This window comes from Drosophila santomea, chromosome X (assembly GCF_016746245.2).
Source record: "Drosophila santomea strain STO CAGO 1482 chromosome X, Prin_Dsan_1.1, whole genome shotgun sequence".
In the NCBI taxonomy this organism is placed as follows: Eukaryota; Metazoa; Arthropoda; class Insecta; order Diptera; family Drosophilidae; genus Drosophila; species Drosophila santomea.
This window is the reverse complement of record NC_053021.2, coordinates 5317240-5344063: the sequence shown is the minus strand read 5'-3', so window position 1 is coordinate 5344063 and position 26824 is coordinate 5317240. Positions and strand designations below refer to the sequence as shown.

Here is a 26824-nt window from a genome sequence, read left to right as displayed (position 1 = left end):
TATTATTATTATTATTGTCATTAGGTCTGGCCAATATCCAAAATGCAAATTGCACATGCAAATTGCAAAAGAGAAAAGATGCGTGAATGAAGTTTTCAAGTGCAGTGCGCAACAACAGCAAAAAGACAACAGCTAACGGGCAGCGACGTCGACGGCGCGGTTCTGATAAGAATGCACGGCGGCAGAGCAGAGGGCTGATTGGAATCAAGAGCGCGCAGCTTTCTGCGCAAAAGAGAATTTCGAAATTTCCGCTCTCTCCTGCAAACAGTAAATAATAGTTAATAGTCGGAGATAAACAATAATAATTGATGGCCAACCAAGTTTTCCTCTGTCGAAATGAGACGGAGAAATGCAATTCTTTGAAAGACTAATTACTGAGGAAAGTCTTTAAGTTGGTCCATACTTGGGATTCCGATAATAATGCTCTCTCTACTACTATTTTGCGCACTTCATTCAGTAGAAAAGTCGGGCCATAGTCGCACCGCACCTTAAATACTCTGCAATCAGTGAGTGAGCATTAGAGAAAATCAATTGCGCAGACATTTGCGTATGTGCTCTGATCAGCATTTTGCACTATGATAGTACAATATTAATATTGCAGTTGAATACAATTGATAGATTAACCCATCTATCAAACTTGGGGAATGAAACATATTCTATAATTTAATTTAATTTAGCGGCTACTATTTTGATGAACGCGTATTTATATGCAAAACTAGACAAAATAGATTCATTCACTTCTTACGCGCACGCGTTCATTTTGTTCATCTTCTTTTTGCTCTCTTTCGCTCTCGCTCTCGGCGGACCGAAGTCGCCGTCGCTGCCGGCGCAATTCGCCGCCACTCGGTCGCCGTTCGCTGCTCCCACTGCTTCTGCTTTTTCGCTGCCTTTCTCTGCTTTTCCGTTGCTTTTTGCGGCAGTGTAGTGCGGTCGCTGCAGCAGAGAGCATCGCATCGGCATCGCAACGCATATCGCATTTCGTGTGTGTGTGTGCGTGTGGGTGCGTGTGTGTGCGCGCGCGCCGCCTAAAAAATAATAAAATAAAGAAGCACCACATTCCATAATCATACCTAATAATAATAATAATAAACAATAAATACGCGTAGTGGTCGCAAGTGCTAAATATTCGGTTAACCAAACAGCATTGCCCGTGAATTTTTTGTTCTTGTGCTTTACCTTTTTTTAAGTGCTCCTCGCACGTGTGTGCAAAACAACAACAAAAAGCAGGAGAAGGGGAGAGAAAGAGAAGCTGTAAATTACATAAAAGAAGCAGCAGAAGTTAAGATAACAGTGTGGAATGATAAGCGGCAGAAAATAAAGCTACACAATAATAGACCAAAAATATGACCAGTAATTACGGAAAATATATACAAAAGTCGTTTAAAAGTTAGTGCAAAATAAACAAAACAAAAATCAAACAAAGGGCGGCATCAAAAAATGCAAAAAGCGTGCTAACAAAGCACAAGCAAATGAACTCTAAAAACTGTTAGCAAACAAAAAAAACGAAATACTTGAAAACTACCAAAACTCTTCCAACTAAAATCTTTAAGCCAAGAAAATTGCCAAAGTTGCAAAAATAATAATAACTATACCCATAATCAAAACTTCGATATGTGTTGCAATAAAAACCCTCAGTGAAAATACAATAAATCAAAGTACTCCATCAAAATCCAATATAACCAAACTAATAAGTAACGAACAGTAATAACAAAGACAATAGAAGAGTCACAACCGAAAATCTAAGTGTAGACTAACTAATAAACAAAATAATTCACGAAAAACAGAAAATTGTATTAGATAAACTAGACCTTTTTTCAAAAGAAAAATTAAAAACACGATAACAGTAAATGCGAGTGAGTATTCAACAAAAGTTATTAATCAAAGCAAATATATTAGATTCTCAAAAAATAGGTAAAATTCCATATTGGAACTAAATATCAAATGCAATAGTGGTAGCGACCAAAAAAATACTAAAATTCTTACAGAATAACAACAGTTGAAAAACATCGTTGAATCTATAAAGGAAGTTGACCCGATATGAAGTAAATATGTGAAAATTCGAAATACAAAACCAATATAATTAACATAAACCACCGCAAAAACTGATCTTAATATATGTGTATAACGAAACCAATTTAAATTAGTGAAAGATCATGGGCCATTTGTTACAAATGTTATAATACCAAAAACAAAAAAACAGACCGAATAACTTTGATATTCAGTTTAATATTAACGAAACTATTTAACTTTTTTTAATGAAACTTTTAACAACGTTCGTATAGGAGTGTGTAATTGAGCTAGAAAATATATATTTTTAGGAAAAACAAAGAACAATTTAGAAACCTAAGTATGTAAAAATAAAAATCGTTTACCACACGAATTTAATAAGCTAAAACTACCAAGAATTAAACAAAACCAAATTTCGGAAATCCCTAATGTCTTCTTAAATATTTAATTAATTCTTCAACAGTTCTCAAAGTAAAAACGAATATTTTAAAATAAATATTTTACGAAATTCCAAAAAAATATAAGAGCATTCAATTAATAAATTTAAAGTTCATTTATCAAAAGTTCAAATACAAATTCGCCTGATATAACAAAAGTATCAAAAATCGTTGTCTCTATAAAAACCAAACTTTCGTAAAATTCTAGAATGCCGCCGCCGCGACGTCGACGCAGCGCTCTGCCTGCGTGATTGTGTGCGTGCGCCTAGTACCCATGTGTGTGTCCGTGTGAGCTTCTGATTCTGAACTGGCGGCCAAAAGTGACGACGCCGTCGCTGCCTCTGCCTCAGCCGCAGTCGCCGCCTCCGCAGCAGCAGCAGCAACAACAACTACAGGAACAACAACAACAACAACTACAGGAGCAACAACAACAACATCGAGCAGAGCCACAACAACCACACCAGTTGCAACTGCAACAACAGCAACACTAACAGCGCTAACCACAACATATAGATCGCGGAATCTGCTGAAAGCCACCGCCAAAGTGAAGAAGAAGAAAAAGTGGAAGCAAATCTCCTTCGTCGACGATCAGCAACGCTTGAAGCAAGCAGCGACGTCGGCGGAGCGCAAACGTTCCACCAGCAGCGCCCCGCCCGCCCTCGAAAGCAACACACCTGCTGCTGCACCACCGCACCTGGGACGCTTTCTGCGGCAAAAGAGCAGTGAAACCAGCAGCGCTGCAACGTCAGCAGCAACAGCAGCTGGACGTCGCAAATCGTCGGCGGCATCGATCATCGCAGCGGCAGCGGGCGCTGCTGGCTTGCACAACAACAACAGCAGCAGCTGCGCAGCGACCGCCAGCGAGCAGAATTCGAGCGGTACGCTCACAGGCAGCGGCATCGGCGTCAGCGGCAGCAGCGGTAATACTTCGACGTCGACGTGGTGCGGCAGCATCAACTTCCTGGTGTATATGGTGTGCTCGTTTTGCTGCTGTTGCTACAACTTCCGCAATTCTCCGTCTAGGTGAGAAGCCGCGCCTATCGATAAGTTATCGCGATCACCGAAGTTTTTGATCTGGGAAGATACTCGCTTGCATTTCCATTAAAGATGCAATATCGATAACTTATCGAAATTTTAGCGACTAGTTTCAGAGATGGTGTTGTACAATCAATTGAATAAGACAGCAAGCTGTTATCAAATGCATTCACCTTATATAAGTATACTTTTCTGTTGACACTCGACACTGCGACCAATAATTTGCGAATGCTTTTTATGGCAGATTCTGTGCTGACACTACCCCCATGATTCCATACCATTCTCCCTGGGGATCTCTCTCCAGCGATATCTATAATTAAGTTGTTAGAATTCTATTCATAAACTATACATCTACCCGCGAGTTGTGCCATTTGTTTAATAAAGCATGACCCGGTCCCCATTCAAAGCGAAGCTTATCTAACAGCAAAAAAGAAAACAAAAGCGAACAGAAACAGAAACAGAAATCAGCAAAGAGTAACAAACTACGCTCAAATTGCAGGCAATTTTGATAGCTCACGATCTGCTGGCACATGCGATGCAGATCACACGTTTAGATGAATAACCAAAGAGGATCAATTAGAGCATGTGATGTTCATTAGTTGGGCAATGCATGATTTAAATACCATTTTTAGACCATTGAAAAGGCCACTGGAAGGAGTTATCGAACTTCAGTCCGGATCACTATCGACTTTTTGGTTAGAAGTTAAGCGACTATCGAAGGAATGCCGAATGAATATGTGAATTAATGAACTAACTCAATTACGAGTAGATTTGCCATCAAATACTTGACTCAAGGCATTCCAATCAGGCGGATAATAATATCCTGCTGGCCATTATCCTCGATGATTCGACCACTCACATCGCCCACCTCCCATCTCCCGTTTTCGGTTTCCTGCCCGTTTTTTGCAATCGGTAAGCTGCTTGCTGCGAAGCCCACGTGGGACTAATTATTACTCGGCCATCCTGCCATATATCCTTCAGAAATCAAAGGAAAGAGTCGGCAAGAGAGAGTGAGAGAGCGAGCGAGAGAGAGGGAAGATGTGGCCTCTGCTCAGGTGGCGTTGCTGTTGCGCCGGCAGAGCGAGGCGAATAGAGAGGCGTCTTTCTTTCTTTATTTTATTTTCCTTTCTTTGTCTTTTTTTCGGTTTTGGTGTTGCGAGCAATCAAATTTTAGACGCAGATTAGAATGCTGCGAGGTCAAAGTTCAAGGTTGCACACCCCCCATTAAAAAAAACGGTGGGGTTGATTTACCAACACCCACAGTCGCCCTTTCTCTATTTTGCCGTCATCTGTTTGTTTCACATTTGGCAATTAGCATTTAAGGCCTGTTATTTTCCCTTCGTATTAATTGCGTAAAATGTTAATCTGCTCAACTTGTCACCAAAATAAAGTAAAGCCCAACAAAGGCAAACAAAAACCTCAAACGACCAAACCCCAAAATAAGCAAAAGCAGTTGGTTAACCAATTGAAAGCTGAGTGTATCGTTTCCACCTCCTCAAGTTCAACCACTTCAAAGGTCGTCAATGATGCACAGTGGTTCCGCGAAATCCCTTCTCTATAAATCAACATTTATCTATATTATTATTATTATCTACATATATCATCAACAATGACCCCAACACTGTTTAATGGCTCTTGCCATTTTAAAATATATAATAATATAAAGCATTTGCAATTTCTAAACCCTGGTAATTGATTATTTATTTCACTTTTCTCTTTACAGGTAAGTCGATTGCAATTGAAAATCTTTGGTAGGCCTCTTTCTTCGGAAAATCAAAGCAAAGTAAATGGAAGCTAAATATTGCGCATACGCCATGTGAAACGGGAAATTCCACGATAATGGTAATTCAGTAGAAATGAACTACAAAATGCGGCATAAACGTAACCAGCCTTCTTAAAACTAGCTTTAATGTCCACTATTTCGCTCCATATATTTCTTTGTTTCTTTCTTTATATTTGAAGGGGGCCGGTCTGCATTGTTAGTGCTTTTCTTTTTTTTGCCTTAATTTTTTTTTGCTATTTTTATGATAAGAGCTCGGCTGGGACAGTTGTTGTTGTTATTGTTGTTGCGAACTGATAAGGGTCCAAAGAGTCGGCACGCTTTGTAGAATCCACCGAAAGCCCCCAGAAAAGCAAATAAATTCGGGGCTATTGTCGATTTTATTTTTTATCACATGTGATAAATGAATTTGGGAAAGCAGCCAAGCGATTAGCGAACCTACAGAATAAACCGCTTAGAATTTTACTTTTTCTTTTAACTTCTTTTTCATAACTTGACCACTGATCTAAACTAAGGCTATGATGAAAACTAAGGGATATTACTTTTTTTTACATACTTTGTTGGGCAAGTATACGTGTGTGTAATTATTTGCTAACTTCAAAAACAGTGGCTTTTGCCAGTCAATTAATTTGAAAAAATAGCCATTAAATTGATTGCGCATTTGACTTGATTGCAGAAAGCAGAAAATGGCTTAATTTATTAAGCTGGCAAAGTATGACACCGAATTTATGGCTGCATAAATCACACATGTGTACTTACATGTGTATGCAGATTATACATGTGTCTGAATTTGAATTCCCCAAACAACAATTGAAAAGTCCCCTCTTTTTTCTATACATCTACGTATCTACATATATACATACATATTTATATATGTTTTCGCCAGACTTTTTTGCACCACCCCAATTTTTCCGGCACTTTTTTGAGTCTTTGTGCAAGAAGTTAAAAAAAGGAAAAGTAACGAAAAAAGCTACGACGACGCTATGTCTGCTCGATTTGCTTATAATTGGATTTCCGCCGTGTGCTGAAGGGAGAGGGCATTACTAGAGGGAGAGGGTGCTACTACTCTGCGAGTGAGAGGCCACTAGGCGGCGGCAGCTGTTTGATGATGAATCTCAAGTCGCTGTCTCATTACAACTTTCAATTTCAATTGCTTCTTTTGCTTCTATTCGCCCTCTCGTTTTCGCATTATGCTTAGCATCTACGCTCTCACGCATGGCTCTTATTTTAGGCTATACTGCGAATAACGTGTGTTTTAGACGACTTTAAAATATCTTTCTATGCGCCTTTAATTGCCGCCTATAGTCAGCTTATATTAGGATATGTTTGCATAGGAATGGGAATTGGAATATAGAAAGACGGCATACTATGTAGTTCAACAAGTATTTCTCTCAGTGCAATAGCCCCCTCTCGCTCGCACTCTCAGCTGTTGGCGCCTGGCTCGCCTTCGCCTCAATTCGAATTCGTTATTCGCCTCGCTTCGTTCGTTTTTCGCCGCCAACTGCTCTGCCCGCGGCGACTGCGACGCCGGCGCAGGTCTCGTTTTCGCTTTCGCTTCGCATCGTTTTCATCGTCTCCGTCATATAACAACGTTCGCCGTTCGCTCCGCACACACAATTTGCGTTTAAAAAATTCCGCAAAAACGCAATTCGCGAAAATTGTGCATAATTCGTAAAACGCTAAAAAATCGGTCGAATACCGCGGATTAATCTGGAAAATCAACAAAATAAAACGGGCGAAAACAAAGTGTGTGCATAATATTAAGGCGAAGAAGAACAAGAGGAAGAGAGAAAGAGGACGAGGTGCAAAAGGAGGGGAACTGGGATGAAAAGCACAGTTCCAAAAGGCGAAAACAAGTGAAACAGACAAATAAACAAAACAGCAAGGAAGAAGAAGAGAAGACACAGAGGAAGAGGGAGAGAGGCAAGGGAGAAAGAGAGAATTGCAGGAAGAGAGAGAAAGAGACAGAGAGAAAGCGAAAGAGCAAACTAGTGCATTAGAAACAAAAACAACTCTAAATTAGTTGAAATAACAAAAAAATCAAAATTAAACAAATAACATTAAACAAATCCAAATAAATTAGAAATTAAAGAACATTAAATTATTTACATTTTTAAAAGGATAAAACTATGTAGGTAACAAAGTAAACTAAATAGAAAGGAATTAATTAGGAAAATGTAAAAGCCCAAGGTAATGCAAACAGAAAAAACTTAATTAATTGGAAAAAGCAAAATGCCAAAAAAAACGCTGCAAATAGAAACAATAGCGAAAAAAACAAAAAAGGCCACCCAACCTCATACAAATTTTAATGTTTTCAATTAATTGCTGCGGCCCAGTTTAAAAGTTGCGATAAAAAACCAAAAGCACCAAAAACAAACAAAAAAGAAAAACATTTTTTTTCGCCGGCCGCATAAAACGGCTCTGACGTCGGCGTCGCCGTCGACGTCGGCCGAGCAGCGACTGTTGATTTTTATCAGCGCAACAACTGCGAACCGAAAAGAACACAACACGCACACAAGTAAATGCAAGAAAACGTTGTTAGGCGCATACGAACATGTTTTTATGTTTTGCTGTTTTTTTTTTGTTTTTGTTATTTTTTTATTATGGGTATATGTACATATGTGCTCATTATTACTTGTATAACTTGGATAGCATTGCAAGGATTATTGGCTAAGTGTATGTATTCCAAGTCTTAAAAGATGGCTCCATGTGCGTTGCTCCCTCCTCAGAATTTGTGACCTTGAACTCGCCCCGTTGACATGGGGCAAAATGATCAAGTTGTATGGATCGGTTTTTAGTAACTTGCCTAGAATGTAATGTCACGTTAATCGTTTGATTTCCATTGATTATACCATAATACTTATCTTTTGCCCGTCTCGAGTCCTTGATTTTGATTTTATCATCTTATTCTTCTTCTCCACTTCTGTTGTGCATTCAAACGAAAACGAGAACGAAAATCAAATCAAATCAAATTGAATTTTCAGCTCCCGTTTTCCACTGAATGGGATCCTTCAGACGCCATCCGCCCACCGCCCACTTTTCGCTCTTTTCCGCTCAATCCCCATCCCTTTCCCGCCTGCGACGTTGCCACTTTTCAATGCGAAAAGTCTAACTCCATCGGCCATCGCGCGTTGATTTCTTAAATGTAATTTACCACGGGTCCGGCGTTTGGATCCGTTTTTGCCTCCCGTCTCCCGATTTGCCGATTTTAACGATTTTGCCGCTTTCCTGGTTTTCTCGACCTTCAAGGCCCACGCCCCCAACATTTATCCTATTTATTTGCAAGGCAAAATTCTATTTGCTGCTTGGCTTGGTCGAAGCAAATCGAAATCAAAGCGAATATTGTAAACAAACGGGTGGCTGAAAATCCGGAGTAAACATTCTGTTTTGCATAAAGTCCAACCACTCTCGGCTTAAGCAAAAAGTTTCCAGTTGAAACCGAGAGGAATCACAAAATTACAAAATCCCAAATCCTTGGGACCCTTCGTTCCCACACTCGCCGCAGTAGAAGAGAAAATAATCAAGAGTCGCGTTTAAAATTTTTTCAATAATTCAGTTCCATGTTTGAGAGATATAGCTCACAAATCGACTTGCTCTACCATTATAATTAACTTTCATCAACATCAGCCTTAGAATATGGAGCTGGAGCCAGGATGTGCAGGATGTTGGATGTCTTTTAGAAAGCCTTGTTCCTAACTCCCTTTCTGTGGCCTTTCTCTGCTCCACAATAGAACGTTGAATAACATTCTGTCTTGTCACACACGAAATGGGCAGTAATTCCGAGTCGTACTTCTAGTCACGTATCGGCTATTAATAAACCCCCGAGACAACCCACGGAATTCCAAAGCGTCTTTGTGGTGCCCAACACACTCACCACTCACTCACCCTTTATGCAGCCTCGTTGATCGTGCAGTGGTTGTATTTTTATGGCCATGGCTGTGCGCTTATCTGACACTTTTATGCAGTTGCTTTAGCTCATCAAAAATCTTATGAAGCCATTGAAGTCTATAAATAGTTACAGTTTGGGCTGATTGCATTTTTATGTTCTGAATGCACTGCGCAAATAATAAAATATAACTGCTTCGATGTATTTAAATGGGTTGTTTAATGCTCGGGAATATATAGATTTGTGACGATCACTGTGAACTACACTACTCAGTCGCATGGCTGGAAAAACAAAAGGGCAAAGTTCAAGTGATCGGCTTTGGATCAGATGCGATCTGATTTCGATTCCATTTGATTGGATTGGATCGCTTGAATCGCTTTGTTTTGTTTGGCGCCGTCTGAGTCTCTTCAGACTTGCCAGATAATCAGCGGTGTTTCTTGGCTTTTATGGCTCACTGTGCCGGCCAATTGTTGCTGTAGAGCGTGGCTTTCCATTAGCATTTAAATATTGATTTATGGCCGCGAGTGTTATACAGATTTATGGCTAATATGTGTCCCAGCGATTGTTTTGGTAGCTCCAAGTTTTCGGCCTCTCAAGAGGTTAATCTATCGCTATCTCGTTTTAGCCATAAATCATGCTGAAGTGTGCGCTTAGTGGGTTAAGCAAAAAACAGAGAAGAAAAAAATAAACTGCAAAAAACGGTAAAGGAAGGGGTGTGAGCGAGCTACTTTCGTCACTAGAATTGCTCTGACGATAAGCCATTATCTAATTGATAGCAAATTGCTGACTGATGTAAACGATTGAGGGCCGCTCGGTGTCGGACATTTATTTGATTGATTAATTGATTGATGGCTGGATGCACTCAGCTGTGATTGACTAAGCTTGGGGGGTGTTAGTTGTGCACGGAGAGAAATAATCTGGGTAGTTCGATTATGGCAAGCTGTGTAGATTCGTGAACTACGACATAACTAAATTAATAGATTTTAATGGAACTGCATTTTGTTAAATATCAAATTTCAACAGGATTATTTACTTTAAAAGAGCATATTTCATTGCCCAACTAGAAGATTGCTATAGTATTTTCAATGCATTTTCACTTCCCTGCAGGTGGAGCTCTGCGCCAGTGTGTGTGCCGACTTTTTAATGTAGTTTTATGCGATGATTTATTGGCCAATTGCATTATCATGCCGTCCTCTTTTTGCACGAACTGCGTGGCTGCAGATTTATCGATTTTGTTTGGCGGTTTTGCAGTTTGGTTCTAAAAGCCTGACTTCCCCCTCCCCCTCCCCCACCGCAAACGAGTTGCCATCTCTTTCTGCAAAGTGTGCGTGAGTGAATTTAAGCCTCTTTCTTTTTTTTTTTATTTTTTTGCCCCCCTCCACCCCCCTCTTACGAACCATAAATTTTGTATTTATTGATTTTCATTTATGCTCGCCTTCCTGCTAAACAGCTGCTACACTTTACGACCCATCCGCCGCCCAATTCGCATCTTCAATCTATATAACGGTAAGCAATGGGCATCTGTATACCCGTCGCTTTCTAGCGCCCATGTGCCATGTGCCCGTCTCTTTTCCGTCGAGCAATTACGTGTTGTATGAAGTTCACCGCAAGCACTCGCCCCTCTCTTTCTACCCCTCTCGTTGGCTCGTTTCTCATTTTTATGATTCTCATTCCATCGACAAATAGGGGAATCCGATTGGGGGCGACGTGGGGTTAAGAGGTCTGAGGTTTGAGGTTATGTTATGGGCTAGGTGATAAACTTTTCGACGCGCGCTAATTGGATAACTCAAAAGTTTTGATTAATTCGACGCGATAGCTGCTAGCGAAAGGTCGCAGGGGAAACAAAAAAAAAAAAGTTTAAAATTAAAAGTAAAAGCAAAAGGCATCAGAAACAGCAAATGTTTCGAAAGGTCAAAACTATTTTCGGACCAACAGATTAGGAAAAACCGATATACAAATATTAATTATTAAAATTTAGGGCGAAAGTTGGTAAGGCCGCTTAAATTTCTACATATGTATGATCCTATATAATTCAACTAATTAATTGCTGCCCTACCGATTTTGTTCCATATCATTGCGTTGTTCTCTGAACTCTCAAGTTTTGAAGCACTATTTACATTGAAAATTCCTGTGCATGTAGAATTTATCCCAACATTCTTCGAACAGACGCAGCAGGAGCAATAATTGCAAAATGCCAGGGAAAACCGTTAAGGAAAATGCGAAAGAAAATGTGGGGTTCCAACCATGTGTGGTGTGCCTGTGTTTGTGAATTCATAAGCGGGGTAAAATAAGTGGGCGTCTGCCTATTGCCATGCAGCACACATAATTAAGCCTAATCAAATTGAAAATATCTGGGAAAATGTTTAGTCCTTTCTTTTTAAGCAAGTGATTTGGCAAAAATGCTTCCTGTTGCTTCTTAAAAAATTAACGAAAAATAAAGCTCGGGAAAAACTAGGTCGCCTGCTCCAAGCAGCTCCACTTTTTCACATTCCCCACATCCTTGGCGGAATGAGAAATTTATGCTGCTTGCAGCTCAGGTGGAAAAGAAAGTTTGCTTTTTTCCGCTTTTTGCGTGTGTGTGCTTCTGCTGGGGAGCCATAAAAATGTTTGCGAAATGAGAATAAATCGCCCGGGGGCATAAAAAAGAAAGATCATTTGGCAGCGGGGCGGTATTAAAGGAATATTTAAAGAGCAACCCGGAAAGTCTTTAATCGCGTTCAAGGGCCTATTGTTAATTAAACCGGATTTAAACCGGATATAGTCTAGAAGTATTATATCCTTGCAGTGGGAGGTATGCATTTTAATTTCCGCTTCGCGTCACATGTTCCCTGTGGCCTGTTGCCTCGAAAAATCCACATCAACGTCAAAGAATGTGTCTTTGTCTCTGAAAGACATTGATTTCAATAGCAAAATAAATGCGTAAAAGTCTCGTCATATATATCCGATATAAACAAACTGTTGTGGGATCCATTGACCTACACATTTCTTTGCTACCGAATCCATAAAACTAGATTTTGATAAATTTCCTTGTTTGCCATTCCATTACTTAGCCATTTTTTTCCCCGTCTTCATGATCGTTATAAAATTGGTTACCCTCATATCTGGCAATCAATAACGCTGGGCTTTTACAATCTAGAGAATGAAAATGAACTTCGCCAGACAAGCGACGCAATTTACAGAACCCCATTTATGAACCTGGTCTGAGTTTTATGATTGCGGAAAAACCATATCATAAGCCCCCTTATAAATTCTATTTATAAGGTCTGGTTTTCGAGAGAGTTTTTCGATGCCCCAGTCACATTATGAATGTGATTTGCTTCTATATGGTTCTGCGATGTTCTAAAACCTTAATGACATGTTTTTCATATTTTATCTGCCGATATCTACACTCTTATAGCATCAATGTACAAATTGTTTGCTTAGAGCTGATATAATAACTTCTCACCATTTTTCTATTGTTTATGCACCCAAAGCCACCATTTTAGGGGCAAATTTGTTTACTAACTGCCTGCGAGGCACGATTACGATTATTGTTGAACCAATTTTGCGAAGGCCCAATTAGCCGGGCTCATCGGCTGCCGTTTTACGATCCGATCCGACTTAATTGCCCGATCTTTATGGCTTAATGACCGATCATTTCTGCTATATATCTGTTGCCCAATATACAATTATCGATATGGCGTGGCGCGATGCAATTTTGTGCTCGCCCACAAGGTGTCTTGAACCTTTTGAGCGCAACTGTACCATTTCGGGGGAACATCACGGGGGAACTGTCACTCTATTTGCTTGTATTTTTTTGTTTTTTTTTTTTACTGGTGGGAAAGGAAAACACATTTCCATTTGCCATTTCCCTTGTACTCTTGTTTTCTTTGGCCCTCTGTCTCTGTCTCCTCTTTTTTTTTTTGCCGCTGCCAGTGCTTTTGTCTTTGAGCCAAAGTTGTTTGGCAAAACTTTTGCACAGCAGCCAAAGCAAAGTTCCCCATTTTGCCCCTCGCCACTGTTTTTTCTCTTCCTGGGTCAGGAAGTATTTTGAAATTGCATAAAGTCGCTTTCAGAGCAAAGATTTCAATTAAAGTTGTTTCTTTGCCATTTTTTTGTTTCTGTTTTTTTGGTAATAGCAGCAACAGAGCTGGAAATTCGATTGGTACCAAAGTGGCATGATGAAACTGTCATGGTTTGGGATTCTTTTGCGCAATTATTGCGCACGTTAAAACGCTCGTAAATTAATATAAATTGTATTACTACATATTTCTTATCTTTCCCTTAGCAGCGTTTGAACTTATTGAAAAGCCAACATAATTTCCTCTTCGCTGTACATTTTACCACCTTCAAATCCTTACTTTCCCATCATATCTGGTCCAGTGGGACAAAAGCAGCCGATGAAAGAAAGATAAGAGATCTTAGTAAATAAAAACGTGGACTGCATTACATTAAAGTTGATCTAATGACCGGATACGTGATCTGACTTATGAAAAGGTGGAATGGAAAAGAGACGGGGCCGTGACCATTAATAGCCGCAAAGCGAATTAGCTAAATAAAAATACTTCAAATACTGCAAATATATAGAGAAAGCGGAAAATGTTCTTTGAAAAGCGAAATTAAAGTCGTAAATGCAGCGATAAGCCAAATTACATATATTCGAATCGAATTATTACATAAAATCCACGAGCCGAAGAAGCGTAACCCGATTCATCTCCCAAATAAAATTAAAGCACTTACAACATTTTCATTGCATACATTTTGGGGCAGTGCGGGGGTTTTGGGTTCAGGGGGCTTAGGGTTGAGCTCTCTGACGTAAAAGCTCTCACACAGATACGCAGATTGTCGGCAGCATCGCATAAATATTAATAAAGACATAAAGAATTGATTGAATCGAAAGCGAACGCACTCGTGAGCATTACGTGAGGCTTAGAGATGGGCGCGTGACAGTCGCACAAATTAGGGATCGGTATTACTTGGAAATCCATAAATTGGAATGCCACAAGAGTGGTTCACAGTTGTGAATATTTGCACTTATTGCAAACATAAATATTATTTTTAGTACACTTATTTGCATAACTTAAGATGTGAGTTATCGTTTTTAGTTTGCATTTTTAGGCAAAAGTTTAGCTTATTTGTATACATTATTTGTCAAAGAGTGTCTACCTAAGAACTCGGGTAACGCGCTCGCTCTCATCCCGAATTATTTGGCCCCTTTTTAATGTTATAATTTTGAGGGTTTACAAGTTGTCTTCTAATGAGTTTTGTGTGCTCAAATTGAAAATTTCAGCGTGAGCAAATACAGAACACACACACAGCACTTAAGTGGGAGCTTCGACGGGGATGAAAAGCTGTAAATTGTGCGGTCGGCGTTTCGGGATCTCGAGTTCTGGATTAGGCGATGCTTCACTTGATAAACTTGCCCGAAAATCCCCCTTCTGTCAGCCCACACATTTTGTTTTTCGTGTGGAAAATGTTCCCTCTTCTCTTTTTGGGTGTTGAAAACTTTTTGGCACAAATATTTTTATGTAAATTGTTCCTGGCATTTATTCATTTATATGTATGTGTGGGTGGTGGTCTCCGGGCGACACATGTACACATGTACATTGTTCTTGACATTTTCATAATTTAACTTTACTTTCCCGAAAAGGAAGGGGATATAAAAACATATGCATATAGAAGACAACACTTGACTTGCAGTTCATTTGAAAGTTGATTAGTGAGAGAACTTGTCTTTCATTTTTATTTCTTTATTCTCTTCTCTTCTCTTCCCTGATTTTCTTATTTTCTTCTCGAGACATTCTTCGTTTATTCTCAAGAGACTTTTTTGAGATGAGAGAGACTCAAGCACGTTTGTTGCCGTTTTTTCCCCTTCAACTTGATGCTTTTATTTTCTTTGCGCATTTTTGTTAATGAGTTGTTGGAAAATAAAGGCAAAAGGTAGACGAAGTGGATAAAGTTTTGAGTTTTTTTGGGAACAAAACTGCGGAATGCTCTTATTGTTCCAAATAATTATTTTTGCTTAAAATGTTTTTTTTTTTTTTTTGTTAATGGGGTTGGAAGAGAAACATAAAGACCTAATAAAATAATACAATTACGTTTTTGTGCATACAAACGGACACCTATAAACTATAAATGATTTTCACTAATTGTTTTACAGCCTTTAGCTGTCTTCTTTAAAATTAGTTTTTCTTAAACTAATTCCATTTAGTCTTGACAGATTTAAGTTGAGTATACATATGTAGGCCCCAAGTGTCCGCAGGACGTTGACAGCTAACGAAACTTGTGCAAAAATGGCACATAAGAAGCAGATTTTCAGGTAGCCGGGGGTTTCCAAGGGGCTCAAGAAGAATAAAAGGAGGCACGACAAAAAAAGCAACGACAACACTTAATGTTGCATACTTTTTGAGGTCCTTGTGCCAGTAACGTTTCCGTTCATTCTACTTTTACGCTTGCTTTGACTGTGTGCGTCCACATGGACACACATGGACAGCTGGAAAAGCGCGAGCAGAAATCACACACACACACACACAGGCTTACTTGTGCCTTTTGATTTGTATGCCTACCTTGAATTTTCCTTCACTTGTGGCTGCACATGCTCTAAATTTTACTTAGTAATCGCCGTAGATCTTGGAAATAAATTCAGAAGAATAAACTTCAAGGCTTGCTTATTTAGTAAATGCTTATTTTTGTTTTCGAAAGTTTCGAAAGAGGTGTTTCTATGGGGCGAAATAATTTTAACTCTGCTTTTCAAAATGTTGTTTCCAGACTTCCATATTTCGTATTCCATTAGCTCGTCTTGTATCGCGCGCTCTCGTGAATTTCCATCTGCTTTGCATCCGCTCAATTCAATTCATCTCACATTTCACCTTTTTCCGGATCTTTTATGTTTTTTTTTTCCACCCGACTTTCCCTTTGCTTTTTCCTTTAACAACTCGTGACACTTCTTACACTTGACTTTTCTTGTTTCGCATTGTTCTTATCTCACTTGACTCTGGGCTCTATCTGTGCTTTTTGCACTTTTGCACTTTATTACACTTCCGCTTTTGCGATTTCAGCGCGTTTCGTTTGCTTTTCCGCTTTTCTGCATTTCTGGTTTTTTCCACATGCAGTTGGCTGCTGCCTCTGCGGTTGTGTGTATTATGTATTTTATTTTTCATATTGTTGACTGGATTGGATTGCGACTGCCACTTTACTGGCGGGCCTTAGGTTTTCCACTTCTCATCTTTTTTAAAGCCTGCAGCCGCGTTTCATTGTTTTTGTTTTCTGCTTCTTTGTCTGGTTAAATGTCAGACAGAGAAAAACTGAAAGAAAGCTGCGAAATGTTATTAACAAAATGCATGGCAAGATGTTTGAAATTAAAATTTCTCCAGAAGCGATTCTTTGGTTGGTTTGTGGTAGTATAACTTTAATTTCATTCGATGAACTAGTTCGAAATAGATTTTTCAACCATTCACGTAGTCACGTCGTAAAAGGAAATGTGTGTGGGTGGTAAACCCTTTCATGAAAGTGAGTGCGCCGTCAAACAGAAATATATATTAATATACCTCAATGTGACCGCATTTATATACGTCTTACTGTCTTCCTGTCTCCCTCCCACTCGCTGGGCACTTCGTCCGCCTTCACCCATCGCTCACATCGCCTGTCAAGCTGTCTTTTTTGCTCCTTTCACGTATTTGCATTTGTATTAAAAACGCTTAAAGTGGAATTTTATTTCCTGTTTCGCCCTTTTAACAGCCTCTATTGGCCCTCTTTGTTTGGCTTCTCCGTTTATTGCTGCGTCCCTCGCTTTTTGTATTTCTAATGCCATTTTCATACGCATTTCCTTCGCTCTCCTTTTGGCGTCTGAAATATTTTTATGCGATATTTTTTATATGGCCAAACAAAATTGCGATGATGTGAATGTGAATGGGAAAGCGAAATCGATTTGGAGTAAAAAGCGTCTCTGCCAGGAAATAATGAAGATTCAAATATTTTTAAGCATCATTTTTCGTGCTATGTGTACGTACTTTCAGATATTAATATATATTTTAAAATAGATTAATAATCCAGATACAGTGAATGTATTAAGATGTATGTGAATAAATACATCTGCTACTACTACTTTCCTGCGCCCTTTTGGCGCAGACTGTACCGGCTGTGCTGTGCTGTGTGTCTGCCCTGTTTTGTGTTTCTGTGTGTGGTGGCAACTCTTTTATGTTTGCGTCGAAATCCTGCAGGGATTTCACCTACTTATCGGGGAGGAGGCCCAGTCCACTTACTCCACTCCACTCGCACTCATCATATCATTCTGCTCTGCTGCTCGCCGGGCATTTTCAATTTCTTTTCATTTTGCCGTTTTCATTTTCGTTATTTGGTATTATTATTTTTTTTTCATTGCCTTTTCCGTTTTTTGCCCAGCAATCAACGTACTATGAAAGGCCATAAGCAGGATGAAGCAAGTGGATGTTGTGTAATGGTAATGGTGTATTGTGTCTGTTAACGGATTTTGCGAGATTGCCACTGGCCCACTTTTAGACGCCGCTCCCTTGCTGCTTTTAATTTTAATAAATGCTCAGCGGCTTACACAAATCATCGCGCTCTCGCTTTTAAAGCAGACTTTGGGGCTTTGGCCACACTATAGTGTTGATATAACGATCAATTAAGGGCATTAAGACACATCCCCACATCGCCACATCCCACACATGCGTGTGTGCATTAAATATGTAATCGCCTGGCCGGAGATAATTATGCCCAAAGGTAAAAGGCAATTGACTTGGCTTACTTCCTTCACCCGCCTTGAGCCGCCAGCTTTACACACTTTTACCTGGATTTTCCTTGCCCTCCATATTTTTCGCCGCTAAGGTCGTCATCATCATCGCTTTTTAAACATTTAATTTTAATTTAATTTATGCGCACACTGACAAGCAAGCACTACCATCAATTCCACCTTGTGAAAGTGCTCGACGCATTTCAGTTCACCGCACACCAAGCACAGCAAAAACCAGCCATTCACTTGCCCATACGAACCCCGGAAACCACCCATCCACCCACTCAAACCGACTGGCCAGGTGTATTAAATGATTATCAACTCATTAAGTCGCCTGGATCAGCGATCAGTTGCCTGAACGGCAAAGGGCTCAAAACGGTTTCAATTTCGTTGCATTTCCACGTAATGAACAAATTGTAGTTCTTTGGGGGCGAACAAATTAGTAAATAGGGCGAGTTGAAATTCTTTTAAAATGTATAAAGTACTTCATTTTTGCCAAGTGGAGTTGTGTTTTCAACATGAGTTTTTCCGTTTCCGTATGCTCCGTTTCACGAGCATTGTTATTTTCCGCCTTTTCCATGGCTCTAACTACTTGCAGTTTATAACGCCTCACAAGTGCCATTAATGTGCTCACACAGATACCGAAACACGCGCGCACACAAACACAACGAAGTCCACAGATTCGCACGCACACAAAAAAGGCTTTGGCTTTGAGGCTGACTTGAGTGCTTATGCATTTTTGTTGCTCTGGCATTAGTACAAAAACACACTCAGACAACGGACAGACAGCACATCCAAACACGTTCATACAGAGACATTCGCAGAGACAGATACAGATACAGATACAGATACAGCTACAGATACTAAGGCAGATACAGATACAGATACTGACGGGAACACAGATACACACATAGGCAGTCGATTTTAGCTACAAGCATAATCGTTGCTTATTGGCAGCTGCTGCCTGCCATCGTCGAGCGATAAAGATGAAAACGCTGATGGCAACAACTGTGCGAAAGAGACGACGGCGTCGGCAGGGCGGTAGAAAAGGAGAGCAGATATTTTCAACATCTCCACTTTAACGAAAGTCAAAAGGGAAAACTCCACCTGAATACGGAAGTACTTTAAGAGCAGTTAAAGGTTTTCGCAGAAGTTTATTATTATTAAATAAATCTTCCTAGATGAACACTAAATTTAGGCAAAACTTTGCATTGTTGAACACTTTCCCCAGTCTATCTTTATAGAGTGCTGTTTCCAAAGCCGAAAGGTGACACTTTGGACGCTTGATGAAATTAGAGCAAATTTCGCTGATGGAACGCCACTCGCGCTCGCACACACAAACACACACACACACACACACACCTGCCTTTTTGAAGCCTCTCCTTTCATGCTCTTCAGATTCCCTGCCCTTAATATAAAGCATACTTTTAGGCAGCGTTTTCACTGTCACATTTAATTGAGTTTCCCTTGGCTGGCGCTAAAAGCAACGTCGTTTACAGCACCCTCGTCCGTGGATCCGATGAGCATTTTTAAGATTCCTCAGCTGCGCCTCTGCTGTGCCGGTTTTCCCACCATCCTTCCCTTCACTCCATTTCCTTCATTGTTCTCGTTGGCATCATTTAATTGTCATAAGACTTCATTCCTTTTGCCAGGGGATGTGCCAGAAAATGAGGGTGATATATGCTGCGATCCCAGCAATTTTTCTGACTAATGTCAAAACAACAACTCACACAGCTGTCTGTCCAACTTCTCTAAAAGAAGCGACTACAATTGAACGCCGAGCTAGGAATACCTAGTAAATCAAATTCGTTTAGCTTGTTGAAAAAACGCTAGTGTCTTTTAGGTTTAAATAAGAAGCCACCGCAAATTCTTTAGCATTGTCGGAAATAATATTATAATGTGTAGTTCAAATTATTATATTGGCACAGCTTCTTATAAATATAAAGAGGGTAATATGAAGTCAGCTGTCTGGCAATAAACTTCACAGCGAGAGAGGAAAAAACTCAAGAAATGTGCGAGGAGTCCGCTTTGACGTCATCAGTTTGCTATTCAATTTGCAGCTACAAAGGGAAGTACGGCTCATAAAGCGAGATGAAAGGCAATCGATGATGGGTAAAAGTGGTTTGGGTTAGCTTGTAATTCTATTGAGTTTCGTATTTAGCTTTAATGTAATAAATATCTCAGAAACTTTCTTGGCCTCCGGCTAAATCAGCTTAAAAGTAGGCAACACAATTTTGCAGGCCAAACTAAACACACATAGACAGACACACACACATTTGAGCATTGCTAACCCGATTTGCCAACACTTTTAGTCTTAATTATATTTCTACATAATTTAATTGCAATCTCTTCTGCTACTTTTTATTTTCCTATAGTATATGATGAGTTGGTGTGTGTGTGTGTATTTTCCTTAAAGTGCAAAATACATTTTTCGTGAATTATGCAAGGGAATGGGGCGCGTAGGTTACGTGTGGCAAGTGGGGCGTGGCAAGTGGGTTAAGTGTGTTAGCTAAAAATGCAGGGCAAACAGAGAGAGAGAGAGAGAGAGAGAGAGAGAGAGAGATCGAGAGAGTGAGTGAGTGAGCTGCACGGCGAAAAGCAAATCAAAATAAATTTTACTATGGCATTGACTCCTGAGCATGACAGGACATATTTATTATTCAATGTCTCATCTTAATGAGGATTAAACAATAGTGAAGTGCCTTATAACTTATTTATGCGAAATAAATGCATGCGAATCTGTGATTTGGTAATCGCTTATGACTATATATGTATGTACATATATGCGATTTTTTTTTAAGTGCAGAGCGGGGGAGAGCAGGCATTTGACACACATATGCAAATTGCAACGCCATTAACATCGACTATCCGTGTGTGTGTGTTTATTCCTGTGCCACTGTGCGTGTGTGTGTGTGTGTGTCTATGTAGTCAATACGTTTTGACACTAATTTGGTCAGCATTTGCATTGAGACCCATTGAGAATGGCATTCGCCAAAGGCCGTCGTCAACATCATCGGTTCCATCATCAGCATATCGGCATTATCATGATTTGCGTTTCCATTTCCAATCACCTTTCCCCATTATCCCAACCCCCCGCCGCTCGGATTCCATATCCATCCTGTCCAGCACAAAAGCCTCAAATTGCAGCTGGGCCAACAAACTGACACATCTAAGACTCGGCCGGAATGCGAACAGGAAATGATGCAGCCCATGTGGCCCATCCAAGGGTTAAGGCAAGTGGGAGATGCAGGGAAGTGGAGTAAAGTGAAGTGAAGTGAAGTAAAGTGGGAGCCAGGGCCATTCAATCTTGGCCATTCTGAGGCTCGTTGGCTGGCCAAAAAGACTGGGCGTTGAAAGTCTGAGAATAAACGGGGCGCATAAATACTAGGATGCTATGACCATCGAACAAATATTATTATTTCCTGCTAAATTCGATATCAAAGCGTTGTTTTTAGAAATTATCTAAATAAATATTGTTCTGCTGCATTTGTTCTAGTTTTTGCTTCTTCGACAGTCACATTATTGCAACACAAAGCAATTAGGAACCAGATTAATTGGAAACGAAAAATATACAGAAATAATTAAATCTATTACGTGCGTTTTATGTTTCATATTTATTATTTTCTCCTCCAGTTGTATTTCTTTTCCATAACGGAAATCTCTCGATTTCGTTGCACATTCTTCGTTTAATTATATTTTATTGGATCTTTTTTGAAATATTCCGACTGCAAGTGTAGGTGAAATGTGTAAGGAGTCGTGGCTTCTCATTTTTTTTGCTTGAAAAATGCTTTGTATCGCTGGAAAATCATCTCATGTGAAAAGTGCGTAATGAATGCAATTCCTGTAATTTTTCCAAAGGAATCCAGATACGCAGAGAGAGAGAGAGAGAGAGAGAGAGAGAGCGACAAAGAGAGAGAGGGAGAGGGGGAGAGTTATGCTTGTTTGCTGCATGAAATTGTACTATTTCGCAAGCAAATCCGAAACGCAATCATTGAAGTTTGAAGGTTCTTCCATGCACATTAAGCATACGCAGCGTTGCTTTGGAATAGCTCTTAACCCCCGATTTTAAATGCTTGCCAAATATTTTATCCATTACGCCATGCATTTTGGCCTTGTCCCTTGTCCACCGTCCCCCGTCCCTTGTCCCCCTCCCTCGTTCCTCCCGCGCCCAAAAACTATGCGCATATTTTGAAAGATGTTTTGCATTAAGAGGGGTAGCATTATTTATGACGTCGTTGGCAGCGGATATTAGGGCTGATGATAATGATGATGGCCATGGCGATTACGATTATGATTACTATGGCTCTGTGCTGCGCTGCGCTGATGATGTTGTTAATGGAAGGCACTGCACTCCCCATTCCTTTCCAACCCTTCCCTTCCCTTCTCTTCCCTTGCCGTCACTTCAGTTCCACTTCTGCACACACTTTGAAGTGCCAAGTAGTTTGAACTAAATTTCGAGTGATGGATGCTGGTTTATGGGGGGCTTCGAGTGGGGCCTTAAGGGTTTAACGGGGTTCAAGTAGAGTGCAGCTTTTGGGATGAGTAATTTTGAATCAATTTGACTTAGCTATTTTCAACTCAACTAACTTGAGCTGCGAACCAAATCTCTGCGCATTTGACTATGCCTCACCATTTTAATTAAATCTTTATTATTATGGCGCATTCTCCGGTAGTTTTACACTGTTTCCAGTGTTCCGCTTTAGTTCTGAAGTTTTATTTTATTTTTTCCACTGTCTGCGTCGATTTGGTCAACTTTTATGCTCGGTTTCCCCCTATTTTTTTTTGTCTTTGTTTCTATGTGGTGTGTTGGCGCCGTGCAGTCTGAAAGTTTTTCTTGTTGTCTGACGAGATTCGTATTTCGATTTGTCCTTTTTTTGGGGCAGAGGCAGCATTTTTATTAATGAAACACTGTGTCAACACTCTGCGAGAGAGCGAGATGGCGATTGGAGAGCGACGGACAGGCAAGAGGGCTGCGCACACAAGTACAATGTATAAATATTATGTAAACACGCAAACAATGAAGTGATTTGTTGCTACTTAAATTTAGCCCCCGAGAGGGATCCACCAACAACAAGCTGGAGGAGGTGCCTGAAAATAGGGGGAGGGGATGCTGCACACACACACACACACACTCACACAGAAAGGCAACGGCACTCATACACTCATACAGTTGCGGGCAGACCAATAGAATTACCTAAAAGAAAAGAATAACACATCTTGAGTTTAAACAAACACCAAACAAATATTTCGGTGTTGACTCTCTTTAAAAAGTAACTAAAAGTATATTAACGCGTACGTTTAAAGACTTTTTGAAATGTTCAAAATCGATGGCACTTTTAATTTTGAGAATCTGGCATCTGAACTATTGACTGCTGCTGTAGAAGTATGCGCCTAGCAAGAGTGGAATTAGTTGCAAAAGAAAAGCAGAAAAAGCAACAGAGAGCTGGAAAAAAGAATTGAAAGGAAATATTTGTGTGGGTGTCTGTGTTTGTGTGTAAACCACTGCCAGAGTGTGTGTGTGTGTGTGTCTGAACAGGCGCAGTCGCTGTGAAAGTAGCAAACAGGGCCCAAGGCATTCCTTGAAAAAGGGGCTGATGTTCGCTGGAAAGGAGAAAGCGGAGAAAGCGCGGCCCTGTTTCCAGCTTGTTTAGCAACACTTAGAAAAAAGGGGGCCACAAGAGATGAGCAGATGGAAGGAGGTTGAGGAGGGACTGGAGGGCATGTGGTGGCTAGCCCTGGAAGCCAAGGATTCGAAGGATATTGTAGTGCCACCTGTGACGCAGTGCTCTCACGCTAGATGGCGCTGCAATGCCAAATGGAAACCAGCGGAACGAAGTATGTGGCACTTTTAAATGCTGCAGGATCCTAGAACAGTTTGCTTGAACTACGACGTCCTGAGTTTTAAATTTTTAAATTTGCATTAAAAACAGTCTAGTCTCTAATAATTTGCTTATTTATGCAACAAGCTGGCTTTGTATTTTATGTCATTTAAAGTTTTCTTACGTAAAGTTAGGCTCATTTATTAATTAAATGGAAATATTTCCCAAGCTCTCCTTGGACATCTCTCACTGGTATTTAAAAATAGGAATAGGAGACGTGTTCTTGCTGCGCTTAATTCACTTTGGATGCCCATCTTTCCCGCTTTTCCTTTTGCCTTTTGCCCCTTCGTGTCAAGTTTTCCCAGCCGCTATTCCTAGGTTTTACCTCTCGGGTTTTTCTTTTTTAATGCAATTTAAACAAATTAAAAAGTAGTGCGTGCCATAAAGGGGAAACTGCACGGGGGTTTCACCAGCAGCAGCAGCTTCATCAACTTCTGCCTCCATTAAGACTCGTTATGCTTCTTGCGCTCGTAGCCTTATGACAAGTTTAGTTAATCGCAATTAAGTTAGGCTAATATTGGCTGTAAAAATTCCAGCTTTTAAGAATTGACTCTCTTCTTTGCGATGGTGTTTTGAGGGAAAGGTTTAAGGCTGTATATGTGGTAAAATGCGTTTTATTTTTATTGAATATCAAAGAAGTTGGCACGTGAAACCTTCCAGTCCGGAAATCTGAAAACCCATCTAATCCCTCATCCTTAGCTTCCCAGCTGCCCAGCTGCCCAGCTGCCCAGCTCCCCTTCCCCCGTTGCTGCACTGCCGGCTCATTGTTAAATCATTTCAATTATGGTTGAACTAAAAAGTATCTAGTTTAGGTCAACGGAGCAGGGTTGTGTGTGTGTGTGTGTGTGTGCGTGCAGGATGATGGAGAAGATACTGAGATAGCAGTAAGGAGCATCATCAGTTGGGTAAGCCGCTCAGGCAACAGCAGCAGCAACAACAACGACGAATGCGTCCTTTGGGGGTCCTTAATGCCCCCCCTCCCCCCACCATCCTGGCCCCCGTTGTCGTTGTTGTTGGTTATATCCTGTGCTTCTCCATACAACTTGGACAACAATTTTTGTTGTCTTCCTAACAAGGCAAAAAGAAAAACGAGAAGTAGGAACCTTTACAAAGCGAAAACGCTACTCGAGAAGGATGAAAAAAAAGAGAAAAGAAAGGAAAAGTTGCCCTGCACTTAGAGTCCTTTAAGCGCTATATCCTATGTCCCGGTGTCCTGGAGTGTGCATGTGTGTGTGCAATAATTGTGCATTGATTATCATAATATGTTCGCAGCGCCATCAAAATTGCGCATAAAATTCACTCGCAGACAGATAGACAGATAGACGTCCATCCAGCAGTTTATCCACCAGTTTGTCAGTCACACGGAACGAACGAAACTCGCACAAGGATGCGCTATCTGTACTTTACTATATATACATATATATATATACATATATACATATGTATATCAGTATAAAGCAGTGGCAAACAGATAAACAAGAAGCAAATGAAGCGTGGATCAGAAAACGGCAAACACGCAGAAAGTGGAAAATGTATTTGCAGTCGGTTAACGTAACAACAAACAATTTACGATTTTCGAGTGGTTTTGGGTTTTCCCTCTTGAACGAATCATAATATTAAGTCTGTGTTTTTTTGGATAACTTTAAGAAAAATACAATTAAATATGTGCGCGAGAACAGCAAACACAAAATCTATGCGCAGTTTAGTGATATTTTGCATTGTTTTCACATCTAATTTAAAACATCATTATTAGTGCCTGGACACGTGTTTCTCTTCCCTGTTTTTCCGTCATTTTCCTGGGCTGTCAGCGCTGACCGTTGATCCATCATTCGGGCCACGTGTCTGTCAACTGCAGACCCATTTTTCCCCACCACCTCTTTCTGTCTCGTCTCGTCTCGCCTCGCATCTTACTCTTTCTCTTTCTGAAAAATAGAAAAACGAAATCGAACTTAGTTAAAGTAAATCGACATTAGTGATATTAGAAAATTGAAAATCCAACGACGAAATCAGAATGGCCAAAGATGTGCGTGCCAATTTCTAGAGAACGAAATAGCCCCTTGGGAAAGTAGTAGAGATTTTGTGCCAAGATGATAGCCACGTTGTTCATCATCTTTGCATTTATTCGGGCCTTTCCGTGGAGCCGAAAACGAGGTCGACCCGCCTTGGCCTTGACCCTGATGCCGGAGGGCGGCGAGGATCATCGCGGCGATCTGAATCAAAAGGGTGAGAACAACAATCGACCGAGACCATCGATTTCGCTGGGGAACAACGGCGACGGGATGGGCCCGAGGACCCGCCGGAAATCCTCGAAATTCCACGAGGTCACCTTCAGCGGAAGCGTGGGCGGTGGCGACAGCGATGGTGGCGGCGAGGTCACCAATGGTGGTACCTTGGAAGTAAGCCCCAGCAAACGACACTCCTTGAGCACCACCAGCAACTCCAGCTCGGCACCCTATCGCTATCTGAGTGGGAGCAGTAGATCCCGGGGCTCCCGAGGAGATTGCCACGAGTACTACCAACTGCAACAGCAATCGTCGTCCCTATCGAATGGCAATCGTGGAAATCGGGCACTGAGCCAGAGGAGCGACACAATGGCCACTGAGGCGGAGGGCGAGGAGTTCGACGTGGATCCCATGGACGAGGACGATGAGGACGAGACCTACGACCGGGAGACCGAGGAATTTTACAGCAATATCCAGGATGCCACGGGCACCGGTTCATCGAGTCGCAGCAAGAGGTCCTCGCTCTTCTCCAGATCAGATAGTTCCGCCACCACCACCTCGTCGAGCGGCGGAGGCACCTTTACGGGCGGGAAGCGCAGATCGGCTGCCTCGATTCTGTCCTCATCCATGTGTTCCGATCTGATGACCAGCGATCGCCGGAGCTCCACGGCCACGGAGTACAGCGTCAAGTCGGTGACCACCGGGAATACCTCGCAGCGCAGGTCGAGCGGACGGATCCGGAGATATGTCTCCCGGATGACGATCGCCGGGGCCAGGAGACGCACCACGGGCAGGTAACAAATGAGGGGATATACAAGACATATTTTAAAGAATGGGTCACAAGAACACA

At 40.9% G+C, this 26824-nt stretch overlaps 1 protein-coding gene across 12 annotated transcripts in view; it reads left to right on the top strand.

The window, feature by feature from the left end:
• LOC120456109 (cAMP-specific 3',5'-cyclic phosphodiesterase) overlaps positions 1 to 26824 on the top strand; it is a 106834-nt gene that overhangs the window by 49828 nt on the left and 30182 nt on the right. The window contains exons 1-2 of one of the 12 annotated variants that reach the window (XM_039642731.2): positions 6857 to 7005; positions 25686 to 26768. The exons of 8 other annotated variants lie outside the window; for them this stretch is intronic. In XM_039642731.2, coding sequence (XP_039498665.1) covers positions 25840 to 26768 — 929 coding nt within the window. In that variant the 5' untranslated portion in view covers positions 6857 to 7005; positions 25686 to 25839. Of the gene's footprint in view, positions 1 to 926; positions 1854 to 3031; positions 3468 to 6856; positions 7006 to 25685; positions 26769 to 26824 lie in introns of those variants that run through there. 3 more of the 12 variants (XM_044006586.1, XM_039642736.2, XM_039642733.2) reach the window with 3 other exon arrangements.